The sequence below is a fragment of the Panthera pardus genome, unplaced genomic scaffold, assembly GCF_024362965.1.
Source record: "Panthera pardus isolate Hobbes unplaced genomic scaffold, ASM2436296v1 HiC_scaffold_8, whole genome shotgun sequence".
NCBI classification, from domain to species: domain Eukaryota; kingdom Metazoa; phylum Chordata; class Mammalia; order Carnivora; family Felidae; genus Panthera; species Panthera pardus.
The window spans coordinates 134,509,111-134,528,876 of NW_026527013.1; the positions used below are offsets into that span (position 1 = coordinate 134,509,111).

The 19,766-nt window shown below is 39.4% G+C and overlaps 1 protein-coding gene across 1 annotated transcript in view; it reads left to right on the forward strand.

Annotated features, from left to right (window-relative positions):
• Positions 1–9,800: 9,800 nt before the first annotated feature.
• Positions 9,801–19,766, forward strand: part of CAPZA2 (capping actin protein of muscle Z-line subunit alpha 2) — a 59,754-nt gene continuing 49,788 nt past the window's right edge. The window contains exon 1 of the mRNA XM_019418045.2: positions 9,801–10,083. Coding sequence (XP_019273590.2) covers positions 10,045–10,083 — 39 coding nt within the window. The 5' untranslated portion in view covers positions 9,801–10,044. The remainder of the gene's footprint in view (positions 10,084–19,766) is intronic.

Here is a 19,766-nt window from a genome sequence, read left to right on the forward strand (position 1 = left end):
TAATGCTTTATTCATAAACACCAGAGCTGAAGCAAATACGAAACAATGCTAGTTAGCATTTGAAAAAGCTGGGCTGTGAATATACAGGTGTTTAGTATACTAATCTATATTCTTAAATGCATTAAAATGAATTGGAGGGAGGTTAGACTAGAGGCTTACATGTCAATCCTTTTTTATAATGAGTCTGTAATCCTGCCCTGCTTTCAAGCAACACATTAGCCTGCTACAGTTTCATAGATGCTGGAAGAAAATACGAGACCTCTTGCTCAGAGGCAAAGTGTTTTATTACTCATGGCACACCAAGCACCAAGAACATCAGCATATTTGCATTAGTTTTCTCTGATGCCCAAGTCTCATCTGGCAACAGAGATGGGTCCAGATGGAAGCCTGCATGTGTAATCGGGTGCATTACGGGAGAAGAACCTTGAGCTTAGGGAACCCAAACATCTTAGAGTGGGAAGTAAGCATGCCTATGCGTTGCTCTGGAGGAAGATATTATCCTCCAAGATTGTTTGCTATGCAAACTTCCTTTAGAAAGATAGTCCAGAACAAAGGGTAGTCAGTCTGCTTGCAAGATGTGCCAAAACATGAAGACCCATTGGGAATTACCTCCCAACCTATACACTCAAATCACTCTGTACGTTTCCTTCATTGCACTTATCACAATTGTAATTCCATAGTTATTTGAGTGATTATTTGTTTACTATCTGTCTCTCCTTTAAATAAGTAGCTAGGCAGGCGCCATGTCTGCTTTGTTCATTGCTGCATCTCCAACTAGTAGAGTGCTGGCATATAAGAGAAGCACAATAAATGAACAACTGCTCATGCATTAGTAGACTTGAGTACACTAGAGACCCAACCAAAAGAAAGATGAATGACAGGTTACTGATGTCACAAGTCATAATGTACTTTAATGATAAATTCTTAAATTCTTTTTTTAATATTTATTTTTTTTGAGAGAGAGAGAGAGAGAGAGAACAAGTGGGGGAGGGGCAGAGACAGAGAGGAAGACACAGAATCTGAAGCAGGCTCCAGGCTCTGAGCTGCCAGCACAGAACCCGACATGGGGCTCAAACCCATGAACCTTGAGATCATGACCTGAGCCAAAGTCAGTTGCTTAACTGACCAAGTCACCCAGGCACCCCCTAATGATAAATTCTTTACATTCATCCAGCACTTTCTCTTTTACAAAGCCCCTTTTGTACATTATTTCATCCAAGTTTCACAGTAAGTCTTTGAATTGAATCAACACGTTAAGAGACTTATCCAAGACTATTAGACTTTGTATACAGTTTTATATTAGTTTCAGGTGCATAATATAGTGATTCATCAATTCTATACATTGCTCAGTGCTCATCATGATGAGTGCACTCTTAATCCCCTTCACCTGCTTCACCCTCAATGGACTTTTTAAGTGATAAAAACAGAGCTGAAATCTGCATATTCTAGGCCAATACTCTTTCCTATATTCCATAAGGTTTTTTTATCCATGACAACTACAAGGTAAGACAGTATCAAAACATCTTTTTAATGTTTCATTTAAATGAAAAGTTGGTGGAAATATTTTGTATATCCATTATGGTTACGACAGTGAAGATGAATAAATAGATTTCAATTTTCTCAGACTCTGAGTTACAAACAGTAATGCTTTACATATTTATAAAGTATGCAACATTTATATATTACTTTATCCTCATAAAACACAGTGATATTGGTACTACTTTTGTTTCCCTTTAAAAATTGTTTTTAACATTTATTTATTTTTGAGACAGAGAGAGACAGAGCATGAACGAGGGAGGGTCAGAGAGAGAGGGAGACACAGAATCTGAAGCAGGCTCCAGGCTCTGAGCTGTCAGCCCAGAGCCTGACGCGGGGCTGGAACTCACGGACCGCGAGATCGTGACCTGAGTTGAAGTCGGACGCTTAACCGACTGAGCCACCCAGGCGCCCCTTGTTTCCCTTTTAATGGATGATGTAATTGAGGCCCAGGATGATTTCACTAATTGGCAGAAATCATAAGCTATTTCTCCCATAAGTTAAAATACAGAAATGTTTGACTGAAATATGGTGCTTTTTTACAAAAGAAAATTACTTTCCCAAGATGTAGACATCCCTTTCTTTAACATCACTCAAAACGGTCTACTCTAATATGTGCTCCTATACATCAATCTCTCACTTTGGTTTACTGTGTCAAATGTTGTGGAGTTATGAAACTGTTTTTCTAAAATGAGCCAATTAATCAAAGAAGCAGTTGGTATGTAAATCCATAGAAGTAATCACATACCCTTATCTTTGGAATCTAGATTTTTCTCTAAAAGTATTAAGATTTAGGTTTGAATAATTTAACATTGTAGTATGCCTTAAATTCACACTTTAGTCATGAAATAGGCAGTGTAGCAGATTAGGAAATACAAAAGAGTAGAATTTAAAAGCCTATATTTCCTCCTTCCATCCATTATTGCAATATGTTTTACATCCAATCTCATAAAGAAAACATTTCTCATTTGTGCCATTTATTTTGCACTTATCACGTATTGCCTTGCAGGCTTATCTTATAACCAGAATATAAGTTATTTTAGGACATGGGTCATATCCTGTGGTTTAGCATTCTCTCTACTCCACCTCTCTGCTTTGCATAGTGTCAAACCCCATTCAGGCGAGCTCCTGGCTTTGCTTTGCTCTATTTCTCTCCACGTTGCAAATCACCTACAAAATTAGCCCTACACTATTCCCAGGGCTAATCTTACTGAGGCAAGAGTAGATTAAAGTCTATTCAAATCAATATTTTGGGGCTCATCCTCAAGGCTATTCTAACTCTGATGAGGTGCTCCAAGCTTGACAACTGGCCTCCCAGCTCCAATCTGGAGCCCCAAGTGCCCTCATGTGCAAAACCTACTTTCTATTTTATTGCTGTTCTTATGTTCCTAATCTGATTACTTTTCAGAATACCTCAGTCACTCCCAAGAGAGGGGAAAAGGCAAGTTGAGATTGGCTCTATCCCTCAGGGGAAATCTGGAATATAAGTTACACCTCAGAGTTGTTCTGATCTGGGGCTAGGGAGCTTGGGTTTTGTACTCATCATTTGACAGCCATTGGTTAAGAGCTGCTTCATTGGACCTAAACTCCCGGCTCTATGCTTGCTGGCAGGACAGCCTCAGCAGTGCAGGAGCAGTCTTCCAAAGAATAATTGCAGGTTCTGTGAAGCATAGGCAAAAAAGCACAGAAGCCCAGAAATAGTCAAAGTGATCCAAAGGGATCTGGTCAGAGCAGGTGTGTCTGCTACAGCCCTATCCATCAGAAGAGGCTCACAGGAGGAGACTGGAGAGAAGTGAGCACCCTACCACACAGCCTGGGACAGTGGCTGGAGATCAGCCAGCACCTACCTGCAAAAGATGCAGCTAAAGTCACCAGAAGAAGATGAAGTGACATGAACACTAAGATGTATGTCCCATGAGGGGAGAACCACATGAGGAGGAAAGACTCCAGAGCTATAACATTGGGAAAGGTCTGATGAGGCAGGCAGCAGCAGAGGTGATAAAGGCCAATGTCAAAAGGCAGAGGAAGATGGCAGTGTAAGTACTTCTAAATGTACGTGAATCACCATGGCACTTTCAAAGAACCAAGAAGAGGGAATTTGAGCAGGTACTCCTGCGATTCTTTGGCTTCACCTGAGGTAGAGAAATACAATTTTATTGTAGGCTGGTATGGCCTGGGGAAACACTAATGACAAACTTATCTTTCTGCTCTATTGCTATTCTATCATGGAGTCCAAATAAGAGTTAAAAGTATTATTAGACATTAAGGGTAAAAAATCGAAGATATTAAATCTATCTTCCACTTACTACCAGCAAATCTGTTCATTGTTTTGCTTCACCTTTCCAAGTCAAGTCTGACTTAATTTTTCACCCATCCCCTGAAATTTATGTTGGCCATATAGGGGATTTTTAATTTTTTTGTTATTTTTTAAAAGTTTAATTGTTTTAGTAATCTCTACATTCAATGTGGGGCTTGAACTCATGACCCCGAGATCAAGAGTGGAATGCTCTTCTGACTGAGCCCAGGCATCCCTACAGGGAGATTTTTAAAGTGATAAATTAGTCTAATACTTTCTATGCTGTTTTTAAGAGTATACAAAGGAATCATACTCATTAATTTATTCCATAAATACTTTGTGAATTAGGTAACAGATTAAGTGGGTAAAAAAGATGAAAAAGAAACAGTCTTATATTGAATAAGAACAAACATACATGGAATGATGAACATCAGTTTCAGATTAGTGGTTATCCATGGGAAGAAGGAAAAGGAATTAGATATGAAAGGGGTAGACCATGTTTGTTTGTTTTAGAGTTTTTTGTATATCTGAAATATTTTGTAATAATGATTCAAATAAGTACATGGGAACAATTACAAGCTGTAGTATTTCCTTGCCTCACCATTACCTTGGGCACTCCCCATACCTTGTGCCTCCTTTGGGACATTGCGTAAAGATGCTGAAGGCTTGAGCTTACAGTGACAGAGAAATTGAAGAGCTGGAAATTAATTAGATATTTCACTGATGACTGAATATGTGGTAGTGAAAAACAGGAGTATTTGTATGGTTTGAGGATTGCTGGAGAAAATGTTTGCTCTCCTTGTCTGGAGTCTTAGGGCCACATTTTGGGGGAATCTCTAAACCACATAAGTGTGGCTAGCTCAGTTCTTCAGCTCCCGTTTAAAGATGTGAAATGAAAGAGTCATTCAATCAATATGCATTCTAATAAAGATTTTTTTTTAAACCACTTATGTGCCAGACTCTGTGTTTGTCAGACAGCTAATTAAGAAATAGTCTTTGGAGGGGGGGGCCTAGGTGGCTCAGTTGGGTAAGAGTTCAACTCTTGATTTCAGCTCAGGTCATGATCTCACAGTTCACATCAGGTTCTCTGTGCTGATAGCACGGAGCCTGCTTGGGATTCTCTCTCTCCTCTCTCTCTCTCTCTGCCCCTCACTAGCTCATGTTCTCTCTCTCTCTCTCTCTCTCAAAATAAATAATAAACATTAAAAAAAAGATTAAAAAAAAGAAATAGTCTAGGTTCTCAGGGAGAGATTGGTATTATAATATGATAATTATAGCTAATGTTTTATTGAGAACTTTGCTAATGCCTGTTCCCAGTGCTAAGCACTTTGGCCGTACTATCTCAGTAAATCCTCACAACAGCCATATAAGGGAGGCACCATTACTATCTTGAATGCCTAGACGGAGAAACCAAATTCCACAGTGAGTCACCACTTGAATACATGACAAAAATTTATGGAAAACTTTGTGAGAATCTAGAATAAGAAATTACTAGCTTTAGCTAGAGGATTCAATGTGAGTTTCATGGGAAAAAGGGATAACTGAACTTTAAAGGATAGGTAGCAAAGAACATTCCAGAAAGTGCTTCAACAAAAGCCTGAGAGGGTGTGATGCCTAAATGAATAACTTTCTGTGTTTCAATGACATGCACTGGGGGCAGTGGCAGAGGTGGGTTTATTGAAGTTGGGAAGAACCAAATGATGAAGGATGGCATATTCAGGAGAGAGGAAGAATTTAAAGATGAGCTTCTTCAATAATTCCTTGATATGTCTACAATTATCTATACCAGGCTTCTCCAAGCGTGCCACTTGTGTGGGCCTTTTCAAATATAGCTGAAGAAATGAATTATAGGTAGGACACATTTAACTGCAAGTAATCAATAGTTTAGGCAATTACTTGATTTACAAAGACAATTACTTTTTTTTTCTTTTTTCTTTTTGAGAGAGAGAGAGAGAGAGAGCACGTGCAGGGGAGAGGGGCAGAGGGAGAGAGACAGAATCTCAAGCAGGCCCCATGCCCAATGCAGAGCTCAACATGGGACTTGACCTCACGACCACGAGATCAGGATCTGAGCTGAAATCAAGAGTCAGACGCTAACTGAGCCACTCAGGTGCCCCAAGACAATATCTTTTAAAATATACATGATTTTTGACACTTTTCTACTGCCATAAAGGACATTATTTGAGACCAGTTGTGTTCATTGATCATGAGAGTAACGAACAGGCAAATATTAGTTGTCTAACACTGGTAGTTTTTCTCAGAAGTGAGGTAAGCCATACTTTTAAATTATAGACATTAGTTTTCCAGTACCAAGATTACATAATATGGTGTTATAGACATCTATATCCAATGCAACCATTTCACACTTAGTAATATTTATCACCTTATTATACATTATATGATCAAGCTATATTTATATATATTTTATATATGACTATGTATATATAATGTGTGTATGCATATGTATATGTAATAGTATTAAGAACATGAGTCTGACTATAAGGACTTTAGCTTCTAAAATGATATCAGTTAGAGAGGTACATGGGTGGCTCAGTGGGTTAAGCGCCTGACTCTTGATTTCAGCTCAGGTCGTGACCTTAGGGTTATGAGGTCAAGCCCCCCGTTGGGCTCTGTGCTGGACGTGAAGCCTGCTTAAAATTCTCTCTCTTCCATGGGGCACCTGGGTGGCTCAGTCAGTTAAGCGTCCAACTCTTGGTTTCAGCTCGGGTCATGATCTCATGGTCTCACAGTTGGTGAGTTCAAGCCCCACATTGGGCTTTGTGCTAACACTGCGGAGCCTAGTTGGGATTCTTTCTTTCCCTCTCTCTCTGCCCCTCCCCTGCTCGCTCTCTCTCTCTCTCTCTGTCTCTCAAAAATAAATAAATAAGCTTTAAAAAAGATTCTCTCTTCCTCTCTCTTTGCTCCTTCCCTGCTTGTGCGCACACGTGCATGTGGCTCTCTCTCAAAAAAATTAAAACGATATCGCTCAATGTGCAATTTTTATCAAGTCATTTAATTTATCTAAGACTCAACTTACCTGTAAAATGAGAGGCTTGCAGAATCTAAGATTGTGATTCTATGAAATTAGGGAACTTTTGACCTTGATAAATTTAAAATTAGTTCAGGACACAGAGCATAGCCACAGGAAAAAAACTTAAGCACACAAGGAACTTAACAACAAACACTACAAAATGAAGAATAAAAAAAAAAAATCAGGTTCTGGGGGTGCCTGGGTGGCTCAGTCAGTTAAGCATCAGACTTTGGCTCAGGCCATAATCTCACAGTTTGTGAGTTCAAGACCCACATCAGGCTCTGTGCTGTCAGTGTGGAGCCTGCTTCAGATCCTCTGTCCTCCTCTCTCTCTGTCCCTCCTATGCTTGCACACACTCTCTCTCCTTCTCAAAAAAAAATAAATAAATATCTTTAAAAATATTGTATAAAAATTTTTAAAAATCATGCTCTGGTTCAGTTAATTTCGAAGGCAAAGATTACACCACTAGTAAGTAGAATAAAGGTGAGCTTAGAAACAGTCAGAAGAGGATAGAAATTCTTACTAGGTAGAATAGTGTGGGGAAGGAATTTTTTGTTTCTTTTCTCTTCATCATAAAATAACTGATTATCAAGAATACTAGTATATTTTTGGGGCGCCTGGGTGGCTCAGTCGGTTAAACCTCCGACTTTGGCTCAGGTCATGATCTCATGGTCTGTGAGTTCGAGCCCCGCGTCCGGCTCTGTGCTGACAGCTCAAAGCCTGGAGCCTGTTTTAGAGTCTGTGTCTCCCTCTCTCTGACCCTCCCCCATTCATGCTCTGTCTCCCTCTGTCTCAAAAACAAGTAAACGTTAAGAAAAAAAATTTTTTTTAAATACTAGTATATTTCTACTTGCAGTCATATAGTGGTTACTCCATATTTATACCTATTTTGTGTGACAGTTTGATATCTTCCCAGAATTCTTAGGGTACATGAATTCTATAATTTCTTTTAGCCGTATTAAGAGGATGGTATTGGGAGATTTTTGAAAGGGCTATCAGAAATTATACGTAACTACTGGTCGTGTCACTATGGAAGCCATATATAAAGTATCACCAGGGTTATGAAGATAGTCTGACTCAAATTATTGCAGAGCATTACCAAATTTGGGTGAGGTTTCTAGAGGAAGGGAGCATCTGATTAGTGAAGCAATCATCTACTGAGTACCCACTGTGTACACATTAATATAGGTGTTGCTAAGTAAACAGAAACCAAAAAAAAAAAAAAAAAAACCAGAAGGGAAAACAAAACAAAACAAAACCAGAAGTAGAGTTGATGCAGCAAGTGGTGGTGACTAAAACCGAAGGAATGGAAGAGTAATCAATCGCCTTCGTTAAGTTTTGTTTGGTAGAGAGTGCCTAGGCTTTAGAGAGGAAGAAAGCAAGTGGAAACAACATTGGATACAGAATAAGATGCCTGGGTTCTAATATCAGTTTAGTCACTTAGGTGCAAACTTGAAAAATTATTTAGCCTCAGTTTTTTTCTCCTGTAAAATGGGTATAATAATGCTGACTAATACCTTACTTCATGACATTGCAGTGAGAAATACATGAAGCAATGACCTGTACACTGTAAAAGAGTGAGCATGCTATTTATTTACATCCAGTGAGGTCCCTGGCCAAACGGTGCAGTTTTTTTTCTCTATCATGTCTTCTCTGCACCATTTATCCTCAACAGCACACCTGCTTTTTCCTGCATGTGTCAGCAAGCATCCCCTTCCTGTTCTCTCTGAATGGACTATGAACTTTTCAGTAGCACGGTTTTTGTTTGTTTTCCATCCACAAGAAACAATGATTTGCATCTACGAACACGCAGTAAATTACTTAATAACAGTATTTTATGTATGTGTCATGATTTGAACTTGTTAAGGTACTTTCAGATGTGTTATTTACACCTTGCAGTTGTCAGATTCATCTTGCTAGATATGTTTCTGACGCCACGTCACTGTTCAACAGTTGTCAACAACTTCTCATTTTCTACTGAATGAAATTTTAAAAAGTATTTTTAAAACCGAGAGATAATTGAAATATAACATTGATTTAGTTTTAGGTGTACAACAGAATGATTAAAGTCCTAACTCCTGTCTATATTCTAAAACCTTGCTAACAAGTGTGGTCTCCAAACCAGCAGCATTGGCATCACCTGGGAGCTTGTTGGAAATGCAGAGTCTCCAGCCCCAATGGACCTACTGAATCAGTAACTGCATTTTAACAAAATTCCGAGCCAATTCATATATACAGCTTTTACTATAACTCCACTGTCTTGCTAAACTTGAAGTGGTCACAAGTGAGGTTCCCAGATTTTTCAAATAAAAGTAATAGATTCCAAATACAATTTGAAAACAATGAATACTTTTTTAATATAGCTCAAATGCTTCATGGGACATACTTATGCTTAAAATATATATTTATTGTTTATCTGAAATTCAAATTTTACTGGGTTCTCTGTATTTAATCTAGCAATTAAATTCAAAAGAGTAGGATCTATGTCTAACATAACTTTGTATTCCCCTGCAATAGTACAGTGCTTTCCCTAACTGCTCAATGTTTAAGGAATAGACACTGAGCCTCTTGAGAACAGGGGTTTCTCTGGATTTTATTTAATGTTGTATATTCCCAGGGACTAACATAGTACCCGCCACACAATAAAGAACCAATAAATATTTCTTAAATGAATACATGGATATATCAAGAACAATGTTCTAATTATGGGCTGGGTTATGTGTACATATTTCCATAAAAACAGTATTTTTCTGGTAATTTTTAAAAAGATTGTTTAAAAAGCTTCTATTCGTACACTTTATCACATTTGAGCTAGCACAGTTGAGGGCTTGATGGGAACACAATCAAGGGCTCAGAATGTACTCGTCGCAGACTGGGTCCATATGGTCACTAGTGGAGAAAGGATCCTATACTCATGATGCTGACAAGTCTGCAGCAGGCGGCGGTAGGCGACTCCTCCTCCCTCCCAGGCCTTCCAGCCTCCTGCGCACGCGCACAGCCTCGTGCAGACCCCCCGCGGGCCGGCTGGAGAGAGGCGGGGCTCCGGGGCGCGTGCGCGGCGACCTGGGCTGCGGGCCCCTCCCTTGGCGGAGGCGCGCGGCGCGGAGGACCGCACGGAAAGGGGGAAGTCAGGTGGCCGCTGCCGCCGCCGCCGCCGCCGCGGTTTGTCGCCAGAAGGAAAATGGCGGATCTGGAGGAACAGTTGTCTGATGAGGAGAAGGTAAGTGCCGCGGAGGTGGCGGAGTCCGTCATCGGGGAGTCAGTAGAACCCTGGCGTGTCAGCCCGGATTCTGGCCGCCGGGGAAGGGCACTGGTTTGTGCCCTCGGCTGCCCTTCCTCCTCCTCTCCTCGCTGCACCCTAGTGCCTGCCCCTGTCAGTCACCCGAGGCCCCGCGCGGGGGCAGGTCTCTGGCAGGCCTGCTCGCTCCGCTCCGCTCCTTGTAGGGTGTGTGCTCCGAAAATAGGAAGTAGGAGCCGGGCGGCGGCGCCTGGCGCGGAGGCGGGGGGCGCGGGGGGCGCAGAGGGCGGCGGCCGCTGGGAACCCTCTCGTTCCTCCTCTGTCGCGGGGCCCTGCGCGGGGTCTGGGGACTGCAGACGGGTCCGTGTCCCGGCCTGGGAGCGGCCCAAGGGCGGTGCTCTGCCCGATGGCCTGGCCGAAGACTGTAGCCCGGGTGAGGGGTAAAGGAAAAAAAAATCGCTTAGGAAGAAGACCTTCGCTTCTCCCTTCTCCCTCCTCCCAGAAACAAAATGCTTCCTTTTCTGGTTCTCTACGCTTTTTTTCCTTTCCCCGTGGAAGTCTCCCTCCCCCTCTCCTTTTTTCCCCCCTTTTCTTTTTTCGGCTTTAGCATTAGGCTTGCAGCTTCCGTGTTCCCTGAAGCAGCGGAGTGGTTCACAAAAAGACCCCCCTCCCCATGGTTGTTTTCTGCCCCGGTTGGCACTAGCCCCTCTGGGGGGCGATTTGGTGGCGCTCCACCGTCCTGCTAGGACTTCTGAAGAGGGGAGATTGTGCAGCTCCTTTTGCTTTACCTTAGATGCTATGACAACATTGGAACCAGATGAACGATTTAAATTCTCAGGCATTTAAAATAAGAAATCTGATCATTGAAATAGTCTCTCTTGTTCGCCGTTTCCTTTGGCTACTGTGAAGGCTCATTCCCTGGTGAAGAGGGGGGGCTCTACTAATTTTGAGTATTTTTCTGGGAAGGACTTGGACGTTTCTCAAACTCAGAAGTGACTGACATAACCTGTGAATACAGTTTTCCAAGTGTCCACTCTTAATTTCACAGTGTTCTTTTTTTTTTTTTTTTTTTTTTTTAACTTCCCGAAGCAGAACCGCGGTGTATGAAACACACACACCTCATGATGTTTAAGAAATCCTCATGTAAGCCTAAGGATGTTTTCAGTTGGAACTCCCTGCCCCAAGTGTTTTTATATCCTGTAATATAAACTTGCACCGAAATGTAATGTTCTGTCTCCTTCCCGATGTGAATATGCAGAAGTCGGCCTCATCTTCAATTTCGGAAGTCTTTTTCTTTCTCTTGTGCTCTTCGGTGAAAGTGATAATAAAAGGACAAGATGGGGAGAACCAAGCAGATCCCTGTGTACATAAAAGTTGCTGTGCCATATTCACATGTGTTACATTGATAAATAACCAGGAGTTGTCATCTGAAAATTTATGCAACCGGGCACACACATATTAAAGTGCTGAAAAGTTTTTAAAGGAATTCTCATGTTTTTATTCTACCGTTCTTAAGTACTGATGAGTAGTTCAAGTGGCTAGAATCTGGCTGAGGATTGAGTATTCAGTGTGGGAGTTAATATAGTCCTGTCATGTGTTGTAAAGGCCTAAAATAGCAAAGTTTTTTCAAAACGAGATGACAAGGTTCCTCATTATCTGGGCATTCTCAGGGCACTAAGCTCCATAAAGGCGGAGGGGTAGGGTGTCTTATTCTCCAGGCTGCAACACAATGGTTTAAGAGTAAATGAATGAAAATTCTAATTTGAAGGAATTTGGTGTTTTTGTTTTTATTTCGAGTTTTGTAAGATTATTCTGAAGATATTTTCATATAGATTTCATTGATATATTTAGTGATTAAGAAGACAGCTGACCAAACTTCTGGGTTAAATTCAAGTAACTAGTTAAGTGAAATTCTAACACTTTTGTCATTTCAGTTATCTAAATGTTTTTTTAATCTTTTGGGAGTAGGCCAGCTGGGTATAGAATCAGAAGTAGAGGGGCGCCTGGGTGGCGCAGTCGGTTGGGCGTCCGGCTTCAGCCAGGTCACGATCTCGCGGTCTGTGAGTTCGAGCCCCGCGTCAGGCTCTGGGCTGATGGCTCGGAGCCTGGAGCCTGTTTCCGATTCTGTGTCTCCCTCTCTCTCTGCCCCTCCCCAGTTCATGCTCTGTCTCTCTCTGTCCCAAAAATAAATAAAAAACGTTGAAAAAAAAAATTAAAAAAAAAAAAAAAGAATCAGAAGTAGAATTTTAAAAGGTGGTATTTTTAAACTAATATTTAAATCGTGTTACTTTTTCTGCCACCTTGTTTGTAATTTTCAAAAATAAGCTTTTAAAATTTTTAGGTTGTTGGAATTTCCATTATTGATTGCAGATCTGAAGAAGGCAAGCTATTAACTTACATAATACTCATACTTTGTATATGCATGGCTCAGTTAGACGCTAGATTCATTAATTTGTTGTAAGTTTGAGGTAGGTTTTATTGTTACCATTTCATGTAATACCATTTTACAGATACGTCAGAAGCTTTAAGTAATTCTCCCAAGGACACCTAAGTAAAAAGTGACAGAGGTGGTATTTAAACCTGTTTGTCTGAAACCAAAGTTGATGCTCTTGTGGCATTATGTTTCCTTAGTAAATGATGATAGGACCCTCTTCTGGGTTTATTTTTGTGTTTAATTTGTTGATGGCTAATGTTGAAAAAACAAACATAGTTCTTTTTGTTTGTAATAAAAATTGTAAATACCAAACATTAAATAATGTTGGGTTCTAAATTTAAGTTGTGTTTGATCATTTTAGAGCAAAGTTTATTACTGTTTAACACGTTTAAAAATTTTACGCTACTGGTATAGTTTCATATCTGATAGGAAGCATTTTAGAAATTAATCTAGAATAACATCTTTGCTTTTTAAAATCATGTACAATTGCTTTGTGAGGATACCACTATGAAATTTAATAATCTTTCACCTTTGGCCCCTGGGTTAATAGGGAATAAAATTATCTGAAGAAGCGCAGTGAAGTTCTTTAAAGTTTCATTTGTTGTAGTGTATCTGACTGATCTTTTTTCATAGTTTAGAAACTCTAGGCCAAAAATAATTCATGTTTTCCACTTCTGGGGTCAGCTGCATTGTACAGCAAAGCATTTTTGTGAATTTGAAATTATATGAAATTATGGTATAAGGCTCAAAGCAGGAGAATTATTCGCTTCACACCCCTCTGTACAGTGGGAAGTCACTCCTAAGCTCCAGAAGGAAGACAGTTATTTGTTGGAAAGGATCCGGCTCCCCTCCCCCCCTTCCTCCACCCTGCATAATCCCTCTCACCTTTCCCCAGTGATTAGCGGTCCACTTCCATAGTTGCAACTTTTATATCTTTGTAAATGTGTCTTGAGTATATAGCTCGGCCCTAACTTCTCTTCTGAGCACTGGTCGCACATTTTTATTGTTGGTCCTTTTTACAGGAGATAGTTAATAAGATGTGTTTAAATGGAACCTTCCTACAAGTAAATACATGAAGTCCCCTCCCCTTTCCCCCTACACAAAGTGGGGCAGAAATCTATCTCCTCTTACTCATTTTTCTCCTTCTCTATTCCCATTATTCTGGTCATCCAGGTTTTTAACTTCAGCTTTAACTTTTGTCTCCTTGAGCTCTGTACCTTACAATCTGTTTCCAAATCTTGTCACTTCTATCATCAAAATGTTTCTTATGCTTAAAAAGGTAATTCATTGATATTAATATTTAGTTTATTACTTCTCAGTTGACCAGACTATTAACTGTTGTTACTTATGTTATTAACTACTCTTGTTTAGTAATAAAATTTTACTGTATGAACGGAATGCAAATTGATTGTAGCTGCTCTGAGACTACACAGTTAAGGAAATAAAGAAATAAAGGCAGGGGAAGAAAAGTAGGGTTAGAAGAATGTCATAGCTGGTCTTTACCTTCTGTTGTATTTGCCACTGCTAGGCTTTTATTGTAAACTTTCTAGACTAATGCCTCCAGCTTCTTGTATCCAAGCCATGTTTTAATATGTTTATATATTCCCAAACTTTTAGTTGCTGAATCCTCCATTGCCTTTACTAGGAAGCTCAACTCTTAAAAATCATATTCATGGCCTTGTGTTCCATTCTAACCTAAATAGGTCTGACTCCAATATGTGTACTGTTATTTAATCATACTGTGAATTCAGAGACCTACATGCTAGTCCATGTCTAGCACCTTGGGTAAATTATTTAGCCTCTCAGCCTCAGTTTCCTCTAAAATGTGAGGATAAGTGTAAATGGTACCTGGCATGTAGTAAACACACAATACATTATAGTTATTTTTATCTGCAGATGACTTCTTATCCACTTTGAGTGTTGGTACTGCTCCCTGATCTGTCCTTTTTTTTTCTTTTTTTGAAAGATGAAAATCTTACTCATTCCTCAAGATTTATCTCAGATCACATGACTGGTTTAATAACTCTTCTGAACTCTATCATTAGTATTAAATACAATTTTGCATAACAGTTATGTGCTTAACTGTCTTTTTCCTCTTGTTCTGGAATTCCTAAGTACAGAAATAATATTCTTAGCATCTGTCATTATGCTGCATATGGTGAGTAGAAGGGTTCAATGAGTGAATGAAAAAGGAATTGTGAATTCACAAAGTTAAAACAGTTTTATGAAAAGTAGAAGTAACATATAAAGTCAAGTTTTTGAGGGAAAATTTAGGGTACATGAATTTTTCATTTCTAAATAATGCTATAGATTTTAAAGATTTAGATAATCAAATGAAATTCTTGGTGCTCAAGGTACAGGTACAGCTCCATATTGGCTATGGTTTAAATCATTCACACATGCTAAATATTCTTTATAAGTAGTTTATATAGTTCTCCCTCACTATATAATCATAATTTGGTTTCAGAAGTTTTGTTAGGGGGCCCCTGGGTGGCTCAGTCGGTTAAACGTCCAACTTCGGCCCAGGTCATGATCTCACAGTTCGTGGGTTCGAGCCCCGCGTCGGGCTATGTGCTGACAGCTCGGAGCCTAGAGCCTGCTTCAGATTCTGTGTCTCTCCATCTCTCGGCCCCTCCCCTGCTCATGCTCTGTGTCTCTCTGTCTCTCAATAATAAGTAAACATTAAAAAAAAATTTTTTTTTAAGTTTTGTTTGTATTTGAAAGCAATGTAAGTTGCAATCATAATTAATGTAAAATTTACAGTGTTCTTATTAACCAAAAAGTAAACTAAACCAGTAAGCTATTAATGTAGAAAATATTCATTCCTAATTTCATTCTGTAGACGAATGATTCTGTCATTGGATGAACAGAATGTAAAACTTCCTGTAGCAAGCAGAAACTTTATAGCTGCTGTATCATTAATGGAGTTTTTTTTTTTTTTTTAATTTTTTTTTAACGTTTATTTATTTTTGAGACAGAGAGAGACAGAGCATGAATGGGGGAGGGGCAGAGAGAGAGGGAGACACAGAATCCGAAGCAGGCTCCAGGCTCTGAGCCATCAGCCCAGAGCCCGACGCGGGGCTCAAACTCACAGACCGAGAGATCGTGACCTGAGCTGAAGTCAGACGTTTAACTGACTGAGCCACCCAGGCGCCCCATTAGTGGAGTTTTTTAGACTTTGCACATTAAAACAAGTTGGTAGTACTTTTTTCAGTGCTTTTGGGAGCCATTTCTACATAAAATAAGGATAGTTAGATACATAGAACGTTGTGTCTTAGTGTAAAAACATAGGATGTAAAAACAGAGCAGAGAGTGCAAAGTAATGTTTAAAGTTGAAAAGCATGACTTGGAAAACTTGACCTATCGTTCTGTGCTCTGACCTAAAAGCCTGATTGCCTGAAGCAGTAACTTACTGCAAAAGATTTGTGCATGTCAGAAAAAAAACTAGGGGTTCCATAAAACCATCTATAGTTGTCAAAAAAGGAGAATTTCACAAATTTTGTTTTGAAGGTTAGATGTATTCTCTTTACATTCTTTCTCTTACAGCATTTAAGCATTTCACTTTGAACCTAATGTCTGAGAACTTTTCCTTACACATTTTAGTTCATGATGTTTGTATTGACTGTGAATGGAAATAATTTTTGAAAACTGCCTCCACGTTTATTCATTTACCAAATATACCATACTTCATTGATTCCAGTACTCATAATTTTCCATATTTTAAATATGCCTGGGTGCCTCAGTTGGTTGAGCGTTCAAACTCTTGATTTCGGCTCAGGTTGTGATCTCGCAGTCATGGGATTGAGCCCTGTGTCATGCTGAGTGTGCAGGCTACTTAAGATCCTGTCTCTCTTCCTTTGCCCCTCTCTTCCACTTGGGTGTGTGATTCTCTCTCTCTCTCAAAAAAAAAAAAAAAAAGAAAGAAAAAAGAAAAAGATCTCTGGAATCAGGTTCCATTGTGCAATCAACAGCTTATGATATTAATCAGTAGCGGTTTTTCTTTTTTAGTGGTACATTAAATTATGCCTCTTACATTGATTGTGAATCAAAGTAAGCAAAGATATAATGCGACCACTAACAACCCAAAATCTTGGCATGAGGGGCTTGGGGAAGGGAGCTTTATATGGCATCTCCTTACACATTCTATTTAATATGTCTAATGTGGATCAGCAGCAGAAGGGCCCTGCTCAGTGAAGGCATGTAGAGTTTCAGGCTGTTGGAGGATTTCAGTGTAAACTTGGGCTTTTTGATGTGGTATGTGTATATAATGGAATATTATTCAGCCATGAGCAAGAATAATATCTTGCCATTTATGACAACATAGAAGGACCTTGAGCACATTATGCTAAGTGAGATAAGTCAAAGAAAGACAAGTACTGTACGATATCCCTTAAAATGTGAAATATAAAAAAGTCGAGCCCACCAGAGCAAAATGGTGGTTACCAGGGGATGGCGGTTGGGGGGATAAGACTGATAGTGTTTAAGAGTACAAACTTGTAATGAGTTGTAAATAAGCCATAGAGATGTGATATACAGTATAGTGAATATAGACAATAATATATAAAGTGTGTATAATATAAAATAGTAATGATAAATATTGCTTCAATGGCAGTCATTAAGAATATATAAATGTATCAAAGTAACATGCTGTACACTTTTTTTTTTTAAGTTTATAGCAAGAGCGTGAGAGGGGGTGGGGGCAGAGAGAGAGGGTGAGAGAGAATCCCAGGCAGACTCTGTGCTGTCAGCCCAGAGGCCCGTGTGGGGCTCAATCTCACGACTGTGAGATCATGACCTGAGCTGAAATCAAGAGTTGGATGCTTAACCATCTGCGCCACCCAGGCACCTGATTTTTAAAGTTGCCCCTCCCTCACCACACATGCACTTAGAGATCATTACACTACTGCTCAGGTTTTAGTTAACTAAAGCAAGTTATATCTATAAACCTAATTTCAGAAGGGTCAGGGGAGTAAAAGAGAATTGTAGCATTTGTGACTAGCAGTAATGACACCATGTATTAGGTTTCAGACTCACTGAAGTTTGGTGATTTGATCACCTGTTTGGTAGATGAAATATTATAGATTCAAAGATAAATTATACACACACACACACACACACACATATATATATATATATATATACATATATATCTATATCTATATATATATATATATATGGATGTATACATAGTATAGCATCAAAAAGTAATAAGTTCATGGAAATTCAGAAGACAGAAAAATTACTTCTGCCTAGGAGGATGGTAGACATCAGTTGGGGTGCAGGCTCATGCTTCAGTGCACAACAAAGGAAGTAAAAATAGGAAACTGGGAATGAACAGAGAGTATGAGTTATATTAGGTGTTTTGCAAGTTAAGAGATGCAAAGATGAACTGTGCTACTGAATAGCACAGGGTTTTCTCAGCCTCAGCATTATTGACACTTGGGGGTCAGAAAACATTGCAAGGGCTGTCCTATGCACTGTAAGATGTTTAATAGCATCCTTGGCTCACATGGTGCCAATAACACCTCCCTCCCCTCCCCCTGGCATGATAATCAGATTGTTCTCTATAGGACAAAATTGTCCCTGGTTGAGCACCTTGGCTCTAGACATACTATAGGAGCTAGTAAGAACAGTGGGAACTTGAGTTAAGTGTTAAGACGTGACTTAAAGTAGTTTCACAAGACATGAAGAAAAAAACCATTGCTAACAGATTTCAGAGTTGGAATCAACAGGACTTGGTGAGTGAATGTAGTGGAAATGGGAGAATCAGGGATAACTGAACATTAAAATCTGGATAACTAGGAAGTGGTACCACCATTAACTAGGGAACTCAGGAAGAGGATGGACAGCTGGGAGGAGTAATGGTGAGTTTGACTCAGGTTATACTGAAATGCTAGCAGAATGTCTGTTTGAACATGCCTAGAAGATAGGGAAACAGAAATGGAACTTGGAAAATACAGTCCCAGATATTTTATACAGATTTGGAAATTTCTCTTTTGTGGCCACAAGATGGAATGAAACTGTTAAAAGAACAAGCTTAGACATAGCAAAGAGGAGAGGTCAGAGAGCATATACTTTTGCATATACACTTATTTAGAAAATATAAGAAGGAGAGAAACAAAAAGGTGAGGGATGATCCTTGAAGTAGAAATCTGTGTTGTAGTACAGAGTAGGTGCTAATGTCACAGAACTTGAAGAGAATTTCTAGAAGGAGCAATAACAGCGTTTCAGAGATTAAGAAGGAATATAGGTTTGAGAAAAGCCTTTATATTTAAGATAAAGGGATGAGAAACATTTTATCTATGGTATGCCACTATCTATACTACATTAATCTCTCAGTTGTCAGAGTAATTTTGTTGTTATACCTGTTTTATAGGGGGAAAACTAGCACAGATAAGGCTATTTAAGCAGTGGACTAGAGATCACTGGTGGCCTTTTTTTTTTTTAAGTTTTTATTTAAATTCCAGTTAGTTAACGTACAGTGTAATAGTAGTTTCAGGTGTACAATGTAGTGGTTCAACGCTCCCATACATCATCCAGTGCTCATCACAACATATGCATTCCTTAATCCCCATCATCTATTTCACCCATCCCCCCTGCCCACCTCCCTTCTGGTAACCATGAGTTAGTTCTCTATAGTTAAGAATCTGTTTCTTGGTTTGCCCCTTTCTCTCTCTCTCTCTCTCTCTCTCTTTCCCTTTGCTCATTTGTTTTGTTTCTTAAATTCCACATATGAGTGAAATCATGTGATATTTGGCTTTCTCTGGCTAACTACTTTGCTTAGCATAATAGTTTCTAGCTCTGTCTATGTCCTTGCAATGGCAGTATTTCATTCTTTTTTATGCTTGGGTAATATTCCATTTATGTATTTGCCACATCTGTATCAGTTTGCATTCCCACCAACAATGCCAGAAGGTTCCTGTTTCTCCACATCCTTGCCAACACCTGTCATTTCTTGTGTTCTTGATTTTAGCCATTCTGACGGGTGTGAGGTGATACCTCATTGTAGTTTTGATTTGCATTTCCCTAATGATGAATGATATTGAGCATCTTTTCATGCATCTGTTGGCCGTCTGTATGTCTTCTTTGGAAAAATGTCTGTTCATGTCTTCTGACCATTTTTAATTTGGATTCATTTTTGAGATGTTGAGTTTTAAAAGTTCTTTATTTTGATACTAGCCTTTTATCAGGTATGTTATTTGTAAATATCATCTCCCATTTCATAGGTTGC